Consider the following 20,343-nt stretch of genomic DNA (forward strand, 5'->3'; position numbering starts at 1 on the left):
GAAATTGGAAGTCTAAACAGTTTTGAGATTGTAGCCCTGTTGTTAGAGTAGGAAAATGGGAGGAAAAGGCAGGATCAGTTCTTTTTTGCCTCTGAGAGTAGAGGCTGCATCTGAAACCTAGTAGAGAAGTAGAGGACGATTAATCCTAAACCACCTGTCATCTTTGTAAGCATCTTACCAGTTCCTTTAGAAATGTTTACTCTGAATTTTTAAGTCAAGTGAGAGGTGAGAGGTATGTCTTACCTCTACTGTCATGAGCTTTTTGTTTCCTCACCTGTGAAAAGGGATATCTATCTAATACAGAGGTAAAGGTGACATGAGACTAGTGCCTGGTTATTGCCTCTTTAGGAGCTACCAGATATAGTCCCAGCCCCCAATTACCTCTGCCACCTAGCCACCTATTCCTAACATTTTTACTGTTGTGTCTCTAATATAGCCCCTTCTTTCCTCTCCCTCATTTCTAACACTTTTCCTCACTCCTTAGCTTTTCCTCAAATATGCTGCACATGCTCCTGTCTCAAGGTCTTTGTACTTGCTAGTCTTTGTTAGAATGTTCTTCCTCCAAGTTTCATTCATATCTCTGCTCAGATGATTCCTCCTCAAAAATGCCTCCCCTGACCAAACTATCTAAAATAGAGCCTCCCACCACTCTCTATCATATCTCCCTGTTTTAATTTATACACAGTACTCTGACATTTATATTATGTTCTATAACTTTTGTTTATTTATTGTTATCTCCCCAACAAGAATGTAAGCTTCACAGGACAATAACTTGGTCTATTTTGTTCACTGCTGAATCTCCAGCTGTTTAAAACAGTTCTTGGCAGGGCGCAGTGGTTCACGCCTTTAATCCCACTTTGGAAGGCGGAGGCAGGCGGATCAAGAGATCAGGAGTTTGAGACCAGCCTGGCCAACATGGTGAAACCCTGTCTGTACTAAAAATACAAAAATTAGCCGGGCGTGGTGGCGGGCGCCTGTAATCCCAGCTTTTCAGGAGGCTGAGGCAGGATAATTGCTTGAACCCAGGAGGTGGAGGTTGCAGTGAGCTGAGATCGTGCCACTGCACTCCAGCCTGGCTGACAGAGTAAGACTCCATCTTGGAAAAAATGAAACAAAACAAAAAAACAGATCTTGGCATATAGTAGATACTTAATAAATATTGTCCAATTGGCCGGGTGCAGTGGCTCACACCTTGGGAGGCTAAGATGGGCGAATCACTTGAGATCAGGAATTCGAGACCAGCCTGGCCAACATGGTGAAACCCTGTTTATACTAAAAATGCAAAAATTAGCTGGGCATGGTGGTGCACGCCTATAATCCCAGCTACTTGGGAGGCTGAGGCACAAGAATTGCTTGAACCTTGGCCGGGCGCGGTGGCTCACGCCTGTAATCCCAGCACTTTGGGAGGCCGAGGCGGGCGGATCACAAGGTCAGGAGATCGAGACCACGGTGAAACCCCGTCTCTACTAAAAATACAAAAAATTATCCGGGCGCGGTTGTGGGCGCCTGTAGTCCCAGCTACTCGGGAGGCTGAGGCAGGAGAATGGCGTGAGCCCGGGAGGCGGAGCTTGCAGTGAGCCGAGATCGCGCCACTGCACTCCAGCCTGGGCGACAGAGCGAGACTCTGTCTCAAAAAAAAAAAAAAAAAAAAAAAAGAATTGCTTGAACCTGGGAGGCAGAGGTTGCAGGAAGCTGAGATCACGTCACTTCATTCCAGCTTAGGCAACAGAGCAAGACTCAGTCTCAAAAATAAAAAATAAATAAATACTGTCAAATGATTAAATTTCTACACTGACAACTCTCCTTTATAAATAATACAAAAATCAGTGATAAGATAAAAACTGTGTGCTCTAATGGCTTTGGTGGCCTGTATTTTCTCTTTGTGGTAAATATATTTTATTATTTTATCTTTGATACTTTCCTTAAGAATGGCTTTATCAATGATATATGTTTTAGCAGCTATATTAGTCGGATCTTGCATTGCTATAAAGAACTACCTGAGGCCAGGCACGATGGTTCACGCCTGTAATCCCAGCACTTTGCGAGGCCAAGGTGGGAGGATCACTTGAGCTCAAGAGTTCAAGACCAGCCTGGGCAATATAGTGAGACCCCATCTTTATTTTTGTTTTAAATGTTTAAAAGAAAAAAATAATAATTACCAGAGACTGGGTAATCTATAAAGAAAGAGGTTTAATCAGCTCATGGTTCTGTGGGCTGTACAGGCATCTGCTTCTGAGGAGGCCCCAGGACACTTGCAATCATGGCAGAAGGCGAAGGGGAAGCAAGCACATCTTCACATGGCCAGAGAAGGGGAAGAAAGCAAAGGGGAAGGTGCCACACACTTTTAAACAACTAGATCTTGTGAGAACTCTGTTACGAGACAGCACTATGGGGATGGTGCTAAACCATTAGAAACCACCTCCATGATCCAGTCACCTCTCACCAGGCCCCACCTCTGACACTGGGGATTACAATTCAGCATGAGATTAGGGTGGGGACACAGAGCCAAAGCATATCAGCAGCCTAGCTATTAATGGTATTTTCTGATAGCAGCATGATATTCCCTGTTGACTTGTATATTTTTCCCCTGGCTCTCTGGTCTTCAATGAAGAGGACCAGGTTAAAATATAAAGAGAGCTGCTTTATTTATTTATTTATTTTTGAGATGGAGTCTCACTCCATTGCCCAGGCTGGAGTGCAGTGGTGTTATCTTGGCTCACTGCTACCTCCGCCTCCTGGGTTCAAGCGATTCTCCTGCCTCAGTCTCCCGAATAGCTGGGATTACAGGCACATGCCACCACACGCAGCTAATTTTTGTATTGTTAGTGGAGATGGGGTTTCGCCATGTTCGCCAGGCTGGTTTCAAACTCCTGACCTCGTGATCTGCCCACCTCGGCCTCCCAAAGTGCTGAGATTACATGCGTGAGCCACTCTGCCTGGCCGAGAGCTGCTTTAATGTCATAAATCATTGTCATGATATTGTTTGCGGTCTATTCTGCATCTAATTTTCCCCGTGCTTTCATTGTTTTCAAGCTCACATTTGTTACAGGTTTTTTCTTAATTTGTTTGAGAAGTATTCTTTTTTTTTTTTTTTTTTTTTGAGACAGAGTCTTGCTCTGTCGCCCAGGCTGGGGTGCAGTGGCCGGATCTCAGCTCACTGCAAGCTCCGCCTCCCGGGTTTAGACCATTCTCCTGCCTCAGCCTCCCGAGTAGCTGGGACTACAGGCGCCCGCCACCTCGCCCGGCTAGTTTTTTGTATTTTTTAGTAGAGACGGGGTTTCACCGTGTTAGCCAGGATGGTCTCCATCTCCTGACCTCGTGATCCGCCCGTCTCGGCCTCCCAAAGTGCTGGGATTACAGGCTTGAGCCACCGCGCCCGGCCCAGAGAAGTATTCTTAATTTGTTTGACTTAGTACTTTCTTTTTTTTTTTTTTTTTTTTGAGACGGAGTCTCGCTCTGTCGCCCAGGCTGGAGTGCAGTGGCGCGATCTCGGCTCACTGCAAGCTCCGCCTCCCGGGTTCACGCCATTCTCCTGCCTCAGCCTCCCGAGTAGCTGGGACTACAGGCGCCCACAACCGCGCCCGGCTAATTTTTTTTGTATTTTTAGTAGAGACGGGGTTTCACCGTGGTCTCGATCTCCTGACCTTGTGATCCGCCCGCCTCGGCCTCCCAAAGCGCTGGGATTACAGGCGTGAGCCACCGCGCCCGGCCTGACTTAGTACTTTCTTATCTGAAGATTTATAGGCTGGGCACAGTGGCTCATGCCTATAATCCCAGCACTTTGGGAGGCCAGGGCAGGAAGATGGCTGGAGCTTGGGAGTTCAAGACCAGCCTGGACAACATAGTGAGACCTCGTCTCTACAAAAAAAATTTTTTTTAATTAGCCAGGTGTAGTGTTGCATGCTTGTGGTCCCAGCTAGTCAGGAGGTTGAGGTGGGAGGACTGCTTGAGCCCGGGAGGTCAGAGCTCCAGTCAGCTGTGATCACACTGATGCATTCCAGCCTGAGTAACAGAGCAAGACTTCTCAAAAAAAAAAAGAATGTTCATCATAAATTGTTGATAATGATAAATTGAAGACCATGGAAATCTTATAGGGAGGGTTCATTAAATTTGTTACATCCCTAAAAATGTAATATGTAGCCACTAAAAAGGATGATGTTGAGCTGTATTTATTGGCATACAAAGATATCTGTGTTGGGCCAGGCGCGGTGGCTCACACCTGTAATTCCAACACTTTGGGAGGCCGAGGCGGGTGGATCACGAGGTCAGTAAATTGAGACCATCCTGGCTAACATGGTGAAACCCTGTCTCTACTAAAAATACAAAAAATTAGCTGGGTGTGGTGGCGGGTGCCTGTAGTCCCAGCTACTCGGGAGGCTGAGGCAGGAGAATGGCGTGAACCCAGGATGCAGAGCTTGCAGTGAGCCGAGATCGTGCCACTGCACTCCAGCCTGCACTCCAACAGATTTGAGACTCTGTCTCAAAAAAAAAAAAAAAGAAAGAAAAAGAAAAACAAAGATATCTATGTAGTTTTTTGTTTTTAAGACAGTGTTTCCCTCTGTCACCCAGACTGGAGTGCAGTAGTGGCTCACTGCAGCCCTAAATTATCCTCCCATCTCAGCCTCCTGAGTAGCTGGATTACAGATGTGTGCCACCCCACCTGGCTAATTGTTTTTACTTTTAGTAGAGACAAAGTCTTGCTAGGTACCCCTAGGTTCAAATGATCTTCCTGCCTTGGCCTCCCAAAATATTGAGATTACAGACATGAGACACTGCACCCAATCTGTATCTGTGATTTTTTTAAACTAAAAAGAAAACAGGTTACAAGAAAGCAAGTATAACATAATCTCATTTTTGTGAAGGAAAAAAATAGATACTTGTATGTGTATGCACAAGTATCTCCTACACAAAATTGGAGGGTAAGGTTAGCACTCTTAATTGTCTCCAAGTCAGGTAGCATTTTTCTAGATCATTTGTTTCAGTACCACTAACTATAATAATTACTTCTTTTTTTAATTTTTAATTTTTTAGGTATATAGTAGGTGTTTATATTTATGGGGCTTATAACGATTACTTCTGGCCTCTGGGCCTCTAACCATTCTCTCCTAGATATAAATAAATATCTTTCCCCTTAGTTCAACAAAAACAAGGCTGGAATTTTCTAAAAGGAATTTTTCAAGAAAACAAAAAAGGAAAGTAAACAAAAGGCAAAGTAAAAAGCATAGAAATCAAAGTGTTTACAGGATACACATTGCTTTTTCCTATGTTAGTAAAACTCTATCCACCAACTAGTTAAGTTGTTATAGTTTATGGGGCTCTAAAGTTTTTGGGAGCTGGGCGTGATGGCTCATATCTATAATCCCAGCAGTTCGGGAGGCCAAGGTGGGAGAATTGTTTGAGGCCAGGAGTTTGCGACCATTGTGGACCACATAGTAAGACCTTGCCTCTACAAAAAATAAAATATTAGCCAAGTGTGGTAGTACAAGCCTGTGTTCCCAGCTACTTGGGAGGCTCAGGTGGGAGGATCACTTGAGCCCAGGAAGTTGAAGTTGCAGTGAGCGATGATTGTGCCATTGCCTTCCAGCTTGGGCAACAGAGCACAACCCTGTCTCAGAAAATAAAAAATAAAAATAATCCTTGTGGCTCTGCAACCCAGGCTGGAGTGCAGTGCCACGACCTCGGCTTATTGCAACCTCCACCTCCCAGGTTCCAACAATTCTGCTGCCTCAGCCCCCCAGGTAGCTGGGACTACAGGCATGTGCCACCACACCGGGCTAAATTTTTTGTATTTTTAGTAGAGATGGGGTTTTGCTATTTTGGCCAGGCTAGTCTGGAACTTCTGGCCACAAGTGACTCACATGCCTTGGTCTTTCAAAGTGCTGGAATTACAGGCGTAAACCACCTTTCCTGGCCCCTTGTGGCAATTTTTTACCCAGATATCTCTAGCCAAAACTATAACATTGACAGTTTTGATTCAGCACTATCATTTGGTAGTATTGTAGAGAAAAATGGAATGACATGGAAAATATGTATGAAATACAAATAAAAAGATTATAAGATAGTATATATGATATGATATCCTAATTTTAAGGTATACAGTATAATATACAGAAATTTTTTTAAAAACTCACCGGAGAGATACTCTCCAGATGATAATAGTGGTTATCTTTAAGTGGTAGTACTGCAGTTAAATTTTAATTTCTTTGTGCTTTTCTATTTTTCCAAGTTTTCTATAGGAACGCATTATTAAAAAGTGTGTGTGTGTGTGTGTGTGTGTGTGTGTGTGTGTGTGTATATTTTATTTTATTTATTTTTTATTTTTTGAGATGGAGTCTTGCTGTCACCCAGGCTGGAGTACAATGGCACGATCTCGGCTCACTGCAAGCTCTGCATCCCAGGTTCACGCCTTTCTCCTGCCTCAGCCTCCTGAGTAGCTGGGACTACAGGCGCCCACCATTATGCCCGGCTAATTTTTTTTTTTTTTTTGTATTTTTAGTAGAGACGAGGTTTCATGGCGTTAGCCAGGATGGTCTCTTAATTCCTGGCCTCGTTATCCGCCTGCCTTGGCCTCCCAAAGTACCGGGATTACAGGGTGAGCCACCGCGCCCAGCCTTTTTTTTTTTTTTTTTTTTGAGACAGAGTTTCTCTCTTATCTCCTAGGCGGGAGTGCAGTGGCATGATCTCAGCTCACTGCAACCTTCACCTCCCAGGTTCAAGCGATTCTTCTGTCTCAGCCTCCTAAGTAGCTGGGATTACAGACATGGACCACCACCCCGGCTAATTTTTTGTATTTTTAGTAGAGAAGGGGTTTCACCTTGTTGGCCAAGCTGGGTGACAGAGCAAGACTTTGTCTCAAAAATAAATAAATAAATAAAAGAAAAGAAAATCTGAGCAACTAAGAATAACATATTCTTAATGCCTTACCTAACTTGTGTCAATTTTTTTTTTTTTTTTTTTTTTTTTTTTTGAGACGGAGTCTCGCTCTGTCGCCCAGGCTGGAGTGCAGTGGCCGCATCTCAGCTCACTGCAAGCTCCGCTTCCCGGGTCTACGCCATTCTCCTGCCTCAGCCTCCCGAGTAGCTGGGACTACAGGCGCCCGCCACCTCACCCAGCTATTTTTTTGTATTTTTTAGTAGAGACGGGGTTTCACCATATTAGCCAGGCTGGTCTCGATCTCCTGACCTTGTGATCCGCCCGTCTCGGCCTCCCAAAGTGCTGGGATTACAGGCTTGAGCCACCGCGCCCGGCCACTTGTGTCAATTTTTATTTGTACTATGCATATAAAGAGGTCTCACTGTTGAAGATCACTGTATCTGAAGAGATTCATTTTATTTATTTATTTATTTATTTATTTATTTATTTATTCGAGATGAAGTCTCACTCTGTCACCCAGGTTGCAATGCAGTGGCGTGATCTCAGCTCACTGCAACTTCTGCCTCCCAGGTTCAAGCGATTCTCCTGTCTCAACCTCCTAAGTAGCTGGAATTATAGATGTGCACCACCAAGCTCGGCTAATTTTTTGTATTTCAGTAGAGATGGGGTTTCACCTTGTTGACCAAGCTGGTCTTGAACTCCTGACCTTGTGATCTGCCCACCTCGGCTTCCCAAAGTGCTGGGATTACAGGCGTGAGCCACCGCGCCCAGTCCATTTTATTAATTCATCAAATCTTTGTTGAACTTCTCTTACATGCTAGCCACTATTCTAGGTGTTGGGGATATAGTGGTGAAGAAGACAGAGTTTGTACTGTTACGGAGCTTATATTCTGGTCAGATTTATTGGTCAAAAAAATCTGTGATGGGGCTGGGCGCGGTGGCTCACGCCTGTAGTGCCAGCACTTTGGGAGGCTGAGTGGGGCAGATCACCTGAGATCTGGAGTTCGAGACCAGCCTGGCCAACATGGTGAAACCCCATCTCTACTGAAATACAAAACTTACCTGGGTGTGGTGGCGAGTGCCTGTAATCCTAGCAACCCCAGAGGCTGAGGCAGGGAGAATCGCTGGAACACAGGAGGCAGAGGTTGCAGTGAGCTGAGATCGTGCCGTTGCACTCTAGCCTGGGAGACAGAGCGAGACTGTCCTGAAACAAACAAACAAAAAAAAGGATGGTAGAGTGTATCAATTAGTAACTATAAATAAATTAGCATATCAATTATATGGATTACAAAATTAGAATAAACATCATAAAATTAGTGCAATGTAAATTGATTCACAGTGGGTTTTTTTTTAGAAATCATAGTATCAATGGGAATAATATGGATTTTTTTTTCTTGTAGCTTTAAGGAAGCCTCCTATTTCAGTTTCTCAATATGAAAGTCATCAAGCAATCTCCCATCTTCCAACTGGACAACCTCTCTCCCCAAATATGCCTCCAGGTATGAAGTCTTATTCTTATAATTCCATTTGAAACCAACTTACTAGTCATGTACAGTTATGTAGTGTATAAAATATATCACTTAGCAGTATAGTGAAATAGCATTTATTATTTGAGGTAATGTTATATATTTTTTAAGACTAGTGAAAGCTCAGAGAGAAATAGTCATCTCAAACTTCACTTTATCTGGTGGATTGTTACAGTCTTTTTCTTAAGAACAGAAGAGCCGGGCGCGGTGGCTCAAGCCTGTAATCCCAGCACTTTGGGAGGCCGAGACGGGCGGATCACGAGGTCAGGAGATCGAGACCATCCTGGCTAACACGGTGAAACCCCGTCTCTACTAAAAAATACAAAAAAAAAAAAACTAGCCGGGCGCGGTGGCGGGCGCCTGTAGTCCCAACTACTCGGGAGGCTGAGGCAGGAGAATGGCGTGAACCAGGGAGGCGGAGCTTGCAGTGAGCTGAGATCCGGCCACTGCACTCCAGCCTGGGCGGCAGAGCGAGACTCCGTCTCAAAAAAAAAAAAAAAAAAAAAAAAAAAAAAAAAAAGAACAGAAGAATTATTTATTATGCCACTCTGAGCTACATTCCCTTTCCTCTCTGCCTGCTATACAGGTTTAGTTTCTTCAAAATGTGTTCAAATTTATCTCATAGAGGCCTTCTATAAATTACAGTGCACACCTATATTAAAGTCTTTACTTCGTACTTATGAATGTATTTATTTTCTGAACACTCATTCCATTGTATAGAAATATTTCCCTAAAATGAGAGTAGATACGACTGAAGAGACCTGCTTAAGGGAGATGATGGAAAGGAAAAATGTCAGAGTGGCATAGGATGTTTTGAATCCAAAATTAAAGTCATTGATGAGGATAAAAAGGGAGGTGAGGGAAAGAGAGGGGGTATCCAGTAGATAATGCTAAGAAAGAATCAATAGTCAGGGCCGGGCGCGGTGGCTCAAGCCTGTAATCCCAGCACGTTGGGAGACCGAGACGGGCGGATCACGAGGTCAGGAGATCGAGACCATCCTGGCTAACCCGGTGAAACCCTGTCTCTACTAAAAAATACAAAAAACTACCTGGGCGAGGTGGCGGGCACCTGTAGTCCCAGCTACTCGGGAGGCTGAGGCAGGCGAATGGCGTAAACCCGGGAGGCGGAGCTTGCAGTGAGCTGAGATCCGGCCCCTGCACTCCAGCCTGGGCGACAGAGCGAGACTCCGTCTCAAAAAAAAAAAAAAAGAAAGAATCAAAGTCAACACTTGTGAGTCACTGTATAAATGAAGATGACTTAGAGAGTAGAAATTTTAAAAGGCTTACTGGATTTTGGAGATTTCTGATAGTAATATGGAATTTGGAGGGAGGAAAAGATATGGGTATCATTGCTATATTAATCTATGGATTTCTACTGTGTATCTTTTTGGTGAGTAAGTTTGTAGCCATTAGTAGAGATACTCGCCTGGGAATGGTCAGTAAACTTCCCACAGCTAAAATCACATTGGTTATAAGATTTGATTAAAGAAATGAGAATAAACCTTTAAAAAAAAAAAAGCTTTGTGACTACCCAATGTTAAACAATAGTCTGTCTTAGCTTTGTAAAGCAGATCTTGTGAAATTCATCTTTAAAAGATTAAATTAAATTATATTCTTTTAATTTGATGTTTTTATGCTACAGATTCACGTGTAAACTACAATGGAAACCCCGGTACTTCAAAACAGAATCCTTCCAGTCCTCTTCAGCACTTAATTCCAGGCTCAAACTTGGACAGTGAACCCAGAATTCAAACAGATATACTAAAGCAGGCCACCAAGGATAGAGTCAGTGATTTCCATAAATTGAAGCAAAGTAAGAATCAATTGATGAATATTATGCTAAAAATATTTATTTAAATGTAATATGAATTAAAGTCTTCATTATTCTGCTCTCTAATAAATGTATGGTGAAGTTATATATATTTAAAGAGAAGGTATGAAAGTGTCAAAATTTAAAGGAAATGTAGGTTTTAAATGGATGGATATTATTTTTTTTTTTTTTTAATTTTTTTATTTTTTGAGACGGAGTCTCGCTCTGTAGCCCAGGCTAGAGTGCAGTGGCCGGATCTCAGCTCACTGCAAGCTCCGCCTCCCGGGTTCACGCCATTCTCCGGCCTCAGCCTCCCAAGTAGCTGGGACTACAGGCACCCGCCACCTCGCCCGGCTAGTTTTTTGTATTTTTTAGTAGAGACGGGGTTTCACCGGGTTAGCCAGGATGGTCTCGATCTCCTGATCTTGTGATCCGCCCGTCTCGGCCTCCCAAAGTGCTGGGATTACAGGCTTGAGCCACCGCGCCCGGCCGGATGGATATTATTTTAAAGAAAACTTTAAAAAGGTTCTCATGTTCTCCATTGTTAAATAATAAATTTCAGGTGAGTTGACATTTTTTAAAAATGCGATTAGTTCTTATGAATATAAACTTTTTTGGAGAAATGAGAAAAGATATATTTTGATAGACTAACAAATGAAAACTTTAATTAGGGAGGAGAGAAGATAAATAGTTTTGAAAAATGGAACATTCTGGGAGAAACATACACTCTGGGGAGATTGCCTTAGTGGATTGCTCAATACTGCTTCCTCCTCCATTCCCTTCAATTGCATTTTCCTCATTTAGATGTTAGAAGTGTAAGAAAAAATTCTGGTAGTGGAATTTAAGGCGGGAGAGTGTCCCTTAGATCAGCTTCCTTAAACTGTGCTTTTCACTGGTTCTGCTTTTCATGGCATCTTCTTACCTTCTATTCTGAATAGACAGAATCTCTAAAAGCTTCATTTTGTCTTTGGTTTATTTATTTATTTTTAATTTTTACCAGTCACCAGGAGTAAGATCACGTCTTTGGTTTTTATGATGGCTTCTGTCTATGGAAGCAACTGTGCAGAGCACTGGTTAGGCAGTTCTTTGTACAAAGATTGCTTGTAAGCTAATAATTGAACAATGTTATATTTGTGAATTTATTCAAGGTATTTTATTTTATTTCTTTATTTTTATTTATTTATTTTTAGAGACAGGGTCTTGCTTTGTTGCCCAGGCTGGTCTTGAACTCCTGGGCTGAAGTGATCCTCCTGCCGTAGCCTCACAAAGTGTTGGGATTACAGGCATGACCCACGTGCCTGGCCTATTCAAGGTATTTTTGTTGGTCTTGTAACAGTTATTTAAATTTATTCATATATATGAATGTATAGTTTGCATGAATTGAATTGGCTTTCCTTTCTTTTTTCTTTTTCTCTGATTTCTTTAAATAGGAAATTCCTTGATATTTTAAAGCGTATCTGTGTATCTTGACCAAAGTATTGTGTGAAAAACATTTTTATTACAAAGATTTAGCTAACATTTTAAATATAATGAAAAAATATTTCCAACCCAAAAAATTGGGTTGTGGGATTGGCCTGAAAACACATCTCAACAAGAAGGAGTGTACAGTAAGAGCATAACAAATAAAATATCTTAATTTGATCACTTAAGATTTTCTTCTTTAAAATTTTTTTTGAGATGGAGTCTCGCTCTGTCACCCAGGCAGGAGTGCAGTGGCAGGCAGGAGTGCAGTGGTGCAGTCTCAGCTCACTGCAACCTCTGCCTCCCAGGTTCAAGCGATTCTTCTGCCTCATCTTCCTGAGCAGGTGGGATTACAGGTCCATGCCACCATGCCTGGCTAATTTTTGTATTTTTAGTAGAGATGGGGTTTCACCATGTTGGCCAGGCTAGTCTCGATTTTCTGACCTCAGGTGATCCACCTGCCTCAGCCTCCCAAAGTGCTGGGATTACAGTCATGAGCTACTGCACCTGGCCAAGATTTTCTTCTAAACTTATATTTATTCTATACATTTTTAAAATTGTTGCCTTACCTGTATATATATTTTTAACTGATGTTTGAGTAAAGAAGGTGATTGGAAATAATTGCTAGGAAATTATTACTCTCTACAGTTATTTTGAAAAGAGCCTAGGTATGGTGGTACACGACTGTAGTCCCAGCTACTTGGGAGGCTGAGGCAGGAGAATCGCTTGAACCCGAGAGGCGAAGTTTGCCATGAGCCGAGATCATGCCACTGCACTCCAGCCTTGGCGACTGAGCGAGACTCCATCCAAAAAAAAAAAGAAATAAAAGAGCCTATTGAGTTTTAAATCCTCACTCCAAATTATTTTCCATGTATCATTAATGTATATAGAGAGTTGAAATCAGTGCATGCACAATTTTGTGATTTACTTTGACATTATTTCTTATATTCCTTTTTACCTAATTTAAATTTTTATTTATATATACACACACATATATTATGTATCTATTATATACATATATACATTATATACATATAATGTATTTTATTATATATTATATGTTATATAATATATATTATATATTAATATAGATATTATAATATATAATTATCTAATATATAATATATACATATGATATATACATAATGTATACATGTATATACATACATACATTATATACATATATTCTGTTGTGCTTAGGCAATAATAATAGTTTACTTAGGTCTCCTCTGTTATTGTTTAGATCATGTTGTATTTTCTCATTGTAACTGTCATTATTGTTACTATCTTTTTTTTTCCCAGTTATTTCCTGTTCCTCCTACTTTGGGTGTTCCTTTAAAAGTATAGTCCTCAGAACAAAATTACTGGGTCAAAGCACTTGACTAGCTTTATAGCACCTTTTAAATAGTGTCAGATTATTCTCTAGTACAGTTTTACAGTGTCACTGGAGTTATTTAAGTTTAGTGGTTTCTCTGTGGCCTGGCCACATTGATTTTTATCGTTTTTATAAGGTATTTAGAATATAATGTTTCCTTAAAAATGTTTTAATAAGCATTTGTTCTGGTGGCCTATTTTTATGTGAGTAATTTTATTGTAATTATTTCTTGGTATATAATCTGTGCATCAGTTTTGACCACTTAGCCTGAGAACTTTGTAGATTGGTTATATTTATTTGTATCAACTCTTTTCTTCTTCTTTTTTTTTTTTTTTTATTTGAGACAAGGTCTCGCTGTATCACCCAAGCTTGGAGTGCAGTAGTACAGTTGTGGCTCACTTCAGCCTTGACTTCCTGGGTTCAAATGATCCTCCCTCCTCAGCCTCCTCAGTAGCTGAGACCACAGGTGTGTGCCATCACACCTGGCTAATTTTAAAATTTTTTTAATAAAGATGAGGTCTCACTCTGTTGCCCAGACTGGTATTGAACTCCAGTGCTCATGTGATCCTCCCACCTCAGCCTCCCAAAATGCTGGGATTACAAGTGTGAGCCACCATGCCCAGCCCCATATCAAATCTTTATAGATAATTCAGATTTATCACAATTTTCCTCTTACATTGTCTTTCCTGATATAAGACTTTCTTATGCTTTATCATGCAGAAGTTTTTTTAATTAAAAATAATTTTTTGTTGTGGTAAGTTACACGTAAAATTCACCAAAATGTACAATTCAGTGGCAGTTTTCACAGAGTTGTACAAACTTATCACCACTCTAATTCCAGAATATTTTCATCACCCTGAAACAAACTCTGTACTCTCCTACCCATAGCACCTGACAACCACTAATTTGCTTTTTTCTCTCTGTCTATGGAGTCACCTATTCTGGATATTTCATATAAAAGGAATCATATGACCGGGCGCAGTGGCTCATGCCTGTAATCTCAGCACTTTGGAAGGCCAAGGTGGGTGGATCACAAGGTCAGGAGATCAAGACCATCCTGGCCAACATGGTGAAATCCCTTCTCTACTAAAAATACAAAAATTAGCTGGGCATGGTGGTGCATGCCTGTAATCCGAGCTACTTGAGAGGCTGAGGCAGGAGAATCACTTGAACCAGGGAGCTGGAGGTTGCAGTGAGCCGATGAGATCATGCCGCTATACTCCAGCCTCGTAGCAGAGAGAGACTGCATCTTAAAAAAAAAAAAAAAATGTCGGGCGTGGTAGCTCACACCTGTAATGCCAGCACTTTGGGAGGCCGAGGCGGGCAGATCATGAGGTCAGGAGCTCGAGACCATCCTGGCTAATGCGGTGAAACCCCGTTTCTACTAAAAATACAAAAAATTAGCTGGGCGTGGTGGCGGGCGCCTGTAGTCCCAGCTACTTGGGAGGCTGAGGCAGGAGAATGGCCTGAACCCAGGAGGCGGAGCTTGCAGTGAGCTGAGATCGCGCCACTGCACTCCTGCCTCGGGGACAGAGTGAGACTCCATCTCAAAAAAAAAAAAAAAAAGAATCATACAGTATGTGGCCTTTTGTGTCTGGCTTCTTTTATTTAGCATAATTTTTTCAAAGTTCGACCATGGCGTAGCATGTAGCATGTATCAGTATTTTATTTCTTTTTATGGCTGGATAATATTCAGTTGTATGGATACATTTTGTTTATTCATCTGTTGATGTACATATGGGTTGTTTCTACATTTTGGCTATCGAATAGTGCTTCTATGAACATTTATGTACAAGTTTTTTTGAATACCTGTTTTTAATTCTTTTGAGTATGTACCTAGATGTGAAACTGCTGAATCATATGATAGTTCTGTGTTTAGCTTTTTGAAGAAGTGCCAAGCCATTTCCACAATAGCTGTACCATTTTACATTCCTACCAGCAACATATAAGAGTTACAGTTTCTCCACATCCCCTTCCTTCCTTCCTTCCCTCCCTCCCTCCCTCCCTCCCTCCCTCCCTTCCTTCCTTCCTTCCTTCTTTCCTTCCTTCCTTCCTTCCCCCCTCCCTCCTTTCATTCATTCCTTCTACCATGTATTACATATGAAGTGATATTTCCTTGTGGTTTTTATTTGCATTTCACTAATGACATTGAGCACCTTTTCTGTCTACTTTTTGGCCATTTGTATATCCTCTTTGGAGAATTGTCCTTTCAAGTTCTTTGCCTTTTTTAAAAATTTACTGTTAGAGACAGAATCTAGCTTTGTCACCCAGGCCAGAGTGCAGTGGCACAGTCATAGCTCACTGCATCCTCATATTCCTAGGCTCAAGCAATCTTCCTGCCTCAGCCTCACTAGTAGCTATGGCTACAGGTGTGTCCTACCAGGCCTGGCTAATGTATGTATTTATTTTTTAGCTTTTGTGGAGATGGGGTCTTGCTGTCTTGCCCTGGTTGGTCTCCAACTCCTGGCCTCAAACAACTCTCCCAACTTGGCCTCCCAAAAGCACTGGGATTATAGGTATGAGCCACCGGGGCCCAGCCCTTTGCCCATTTTTATATTGGGTTATTTGTCTTGGTTGTTGAATTTTAAGAGGTTTTGAAAATGTATTCTGGTTACTAGACCCTAATCAGGTGTATGATTTGCAAATGTTTTTGCATAGTCTATGGGTTGTCTTTTCATTCTTGATAGTGTCCTTTCATGCACAAAATTTTTAATTTTGATGAGGTCCAATTTATCTGTTTTTTGTTTTTGTTCATACTTTGAGTATCATATCTAAGAAACCAGTGCCAAAATCACGGTCATGAAGATTTCCCCTTGTGTTTTCTTCTAAGACTTTCATAGGTTTAGCTGTTATATTTAGGTCTTTCATCCATTTAAAGTTAGTTTTTGTATATGGTTTGAGGTAAGGTCTAACTCAATCCTTTTGTATGTGGATACCAGTTGTCCCAGCAACATTTATTGAAAAGACTCTTCATTTCCCATTGAACAGTCTTGGTATCCTTGTCAAAAATCTATTGACCACAGATATATGGGTTTATTTCTGAATTATAAATTCTGTTGCATTTATCTATATGTCTCTCCTTATGCCAGTATCATACTGTTCTCATTGCTATAACTTTGTGGTAAGTTTTGAAATTGTGAATTATGAGTCCTTCAACTTTGTTCGTCTTTAAGATTATTTTAGCTATTCATGGTCCCTTGTAATTTTATTGTAGGATCTGCTTTTCCATTTGTACTAAAAAGGCAGTAATATTTTAAAAGGAATTTTGGCTGGGCACAGTAGCTCACACCTATAATTCCAGCATTTTGTGAGGCCAAGGCAGGAGGATTACATGAGGTCAGGAGTTCAAGACCAGCCTGGGCAATGTAGCAAGACCCTATCTTTACAAAATATTTAAAAATTAGCCCAGCATGGTGGCACAAGCCTGTAGCCTCTGCTACTGTGGATGCTGAGGTGGGAGGATTGCTTGAGCCCAGGAATTCAAGGTTATGGTGAGCTATGGTTGTTCCACTGCATTCCAGCTTGGGTGACAAAGTGAGCCCTGTCTCTGAAAAAATAAAATTAAAAAACTGGCCGAGTGCAGTGGCTTATGCCTGTAATCCCAGCACTTTGGGAGGCCAAGGCAGGCAGATCACTGGAGCCCAGGAGTTTGATACAGCCTGGGCAATGTGGCAAAACCCCGTCTCTACGAAAAATACAAAAACTAGCCACATGTGGTGGCATGCACCTGTAGTCCCTGTTAGTTGGGAAGCTAAGGTGGGAGGACTGCTTGAGCCCAGGAGGCAGAGGCTGCAGGGAGCTGAGATTCTGAGATTGTGCCATCATTGCATTCCAGCCTGGGCAGTAGAGCAAGACCTTGTCTGAAAAAAAAAAAAAATTAAAGGAATTGTGTCGATTCTATAAATCACTTTGGAGAGCACTGCCATGTTAACAATATCAAGTCTTTCAATCTATAAATATGGGATGTCTTTCCATTTATTTAGGTCATCTTTAATTCCTTTCAGCAATGTTTTGTAGCTTTTAGTGCACAAGTCTTGTGCTGCCTTGGTTAAATTTATTCCTAAGCATCTTATTATTTTGATGTCATTGTAAATCGAACTGTTTTCTTAATTTTCCTTTTAGACTTCTTGCTAGTGCATGACTGATTTTTGGCCTGGCCCAGTAGCTCATGCCAGTAATCCCAGCATTTTGGGAGGCCGAGGCGAGCGGATCATCTGAGGTCAGGAGTTCGAGACCAGCCTAGCCAACATGGTGAAACTCCGTCTCTGCTAAAATACAAAAATTAGCCGGGTGCAGGGACAAATGCCTGTAATCCCAGATACTCGGGAGGCTGAGACATGAAAATCGCTTGCACCGGGAGGTGGAGGTTGCAGTGAGTCAAGATCACAATACTGCACTCCAGCCTGGGTGACAGAGTGAGACACTCTCTCAAGGGAAAAAAAAAGAAATATGACTGATTTTTGTGTGTGTTGATCTTGTATCATGCAACTTTATACAACTTGACACAAAAGGTCTTTTTTTTTTTTTTTTTTTTTTTGAGACGGAGTCTTGCTCAGTCGCCCAGGCTGGAGTGCAGTGGCGTGATCTCGGCTCACTACAAGCCCCGCCTCCCAGGTTCACGCCATTCTCCTGCCTCAGCCTTCCGAGTAGCTGGGACTACAGGCGCCCGCCGCCACGCCAGTCTAATTTTTTGCATTTTTAGTAGAGACGGGGTTTCACCGTGTTAGCCAGGATGGTCTCGATCTCCTGACCTCGTGATCCGCCCGCCTCGTCCTCCCAAAGTGCTGGGATTACAGGCGTGAACCACCACGCCCGGCCAACACAAAAGGTCTTTAGTTGTATATATTCATGCATATCTATCTAGACTCTTATGATGATTTTAATTTATTTTATAGAAAATCATTTCTTTTATAAAAATCGTTTCTTCTATCTGGACATAAATATACTATTCTTTTTTTTCTTTTTTCTTTTTTTTTTTTTGAGATGGAGTGTTGCTCTGTTGCCCAGGCTGGAGTGCAGTGGCGCAGTCTCAACTCACTACAACCTCTGCATCCTGGGTTCAAGTGATTCTCCCACCTGGCCGATATGGTAAAACCCCATCTCCACTAAAAATAAAAAAATTAGCTGAGCTTGTTGGTGCATGCCTGTAATTCCAGCTACTCTGGAGACTGAGGCACAATAATCACTTGAGCCTGGGAGGCAGAGGTTGCAGTAAGTCAAGGTCACGCCACTGCACTCCAGCCTGGGCAACAGAGCAAGACCCTGTCTCGAAATAAAAAAAGAAAAAAAAGAAAAAAAAAAACCAATCATTAGTATTCTTGTGTTTATTCAGCTTTGCTTTCCATAGAGTAAAAACTATTTAGTCATAAAAAAAATTTATTTTATTTTAGTTATTTAAGAGACAGGTGGCCTGGCACCGTGGCCCATGCCTATAATCCTAACACTGGGAAGCTGAGGCAGATGGATCGCTTGAGCCCAGGAGTGCAAGACCAGCCTGGGCAACATGGTGAAACCCCATCTCTACAAAAGATACAAAAATAAGCTGGGCATGGAGGCGTGCTCCTGTAGCCCCACCTCCTTGGTTGGCTGAGTTCGCAGGATTGCTTAAACCCAGGAGTTAGAGGCTGCAGTGAGCCATGATTGTGCCACTGCACTCCAGCCTGGGCAACAGAGCAAGACCTTGTCTCAAAAGAGAAAAAAAAAAGAGAGAGAGAGAGAGAGAGACAGGGTCTTGCTATGCTGCCAGGCTGGATTCAAACTGCTGGGCTCAAATCATCCTCCTACCTTAGCCTCCTGAGTAGCTGGGATTTATAGGCATGCATCACTGAGCCCAGTGGAAATTCATTTTTAAGTACAGTTTTGCTTTATAATTTTCTTCTTTTTTGACTTACAATTTTTCTTTCTTTCATTTAACACTTGCCAAATTTGTATATGTAAATCATTATTCTCAAAAATTTCAGTGTGGCTGGGCACAGTGGCACATGCCTGTAATCCCAGCACTTTTGGAGGCTGAGGCAGGTGGATCACTTGAGGCCAGGAGTTTGAGAGCAGCCTAGCCAACATGGTGAAACCCTGTCTCTATTGAAAATACAGAATTAGCCAGGTGTGGTGGTGCATGCCTGTAGTCTCAGCTACTTGGGAGGCTGAGTGGGAGGATTGCTTGAATCCAGGAAGTGGAGGTTGCAGTGAGCAATGATCATGCCACTGCACTCCAGCTTAGACAACAGAGTGAGACCCTGTCTCAAATAAATAAATAAGTAAATAAAGCACTTGATACTCTGTAGGTACAGAATAACATGCTGTTAGACAAAAAGTTGAAATTTTTATTGAAAACACTTTTAGAAAAGGAGGGGAAGTTCTTAGACTTTATATAGTTATCACCACAATTGTTTTGTTTTGTTTTTTGAGACAGGGTCTCACTCTCGCACCCAGGTTGTACTGCATTAGCACGTTCATAGCTTACTACAACCTTGACCTCCTTGGGCTCAAGGGATCCTCCCACCTCAGCCTCCTGAATAGCTGGGACTACAGGTGTGTGCCACCATGCCTGGCTAATTTTTGTATTTTTGCAGAGACAGACTTTCACCATGTTGCTCAGACTGGTCTCAAACTCCTGAGCTCAAGCAGTCCTCCCATCTCGATGTCCCAAAGTGCTGGGATTACAGGCATGAGCCACCATTCCTGACCTCACTACAAATTTTTTGGCAGCTTTAACTCGTTATTTTTGTTTTATAGCTTAATATATCATACTTATATTGACATATTTATAAAGAGCTGCATATTTTTATAAATTTAATTTTGTTTTTTTGTTTTGTTTTGTTTTGTTTTTTGAGATGGAGTCTTTTTTTTTTTTTTTTTTTTTTTTTTTTTTTTTTGAGACGGAGTCTCGCTCTGTCGCCCAGGCTGGAGTGCAGTGGCCGCATCTCAGCTCACTGCAAGCTCCGCCTCCCGGGTCTACGCCATTCTCCTGCCTCAGCCTCCCGAGTAGCTGGGACTACAGGCGCCCGCCACCTCACCCGGCTAGTTTTTTGTATTTTTTAGTAGAGACGGGGTTTCACCGTATTAGCCAGGCTGGTCTCGATCTCCTGACCTTGTGATCCGCCCGTCTTGGCCTCCCAAAGTGCTGGGATTACAGGCTTGAGCCACCGCGCCCGGCCGAGATGGAGTCTTGCTCTGTCGCCCAGGCTGGAGTGCAGTGGCTGGATCTCGGCTCACTGCAAGCTCCGCCTCCCGGGTTCACGCCATTCTCCTGCCTCAGCCTCCCGAGTAGCTGGGACTACAGGCGCCCGCCACCTCGC

General features: G+C 42.2%; 1 protein-coding gene across 8 annotated transcripts in view; it reads left to right on the plus strand.

Annotated features, from left to right (window-relative positions):
* The window catches only part of GOLM2 (golgi membrane protein 2), a 128,590-nt gene that overhangs the window by 80,037 nt on the left and 28,210 nt on the right, over positions 1-20,343 (plus strand). For 4 of the 8 annotated variants that reach the window (XM_005559396.5, XM_005559398.5, XM_005559397.4 and 1 more), the window contains exons 7-8: positions 8,274-8,372; positions 10,042-10,212. In XM_005559396.5, coding sequence (XP_005559453.2) covers positions 8,274-8,372; positions 10,042-10,212 — 270 coding nt within the window. Of the gene's footprint in view, positions 1-8,273; positions 8,373-10,041; positions 10,213-15,458; positions 15,659-18,028; positions 18,134-20,343 lie in introns of those variants that run through there. The other 4 variants (XM_065547857.2, XM_065547858.2, XM_065547859.2 and 1 more) reach the window with 2 other exon arrangements.

This window comes from Macaca fascicularis, chromosome 7, assembly GCF_037993035.2.
Source record: "Macaca fascicularis isolate 582-1 chromosome 7, T2T-MFA8v1.1".
Lineage (NCBI taxonomy): Eukaryota > Metazoa > Chordata > Mammalia > Primates > Cercopithecidae > Macaca > Macaca fascicularis.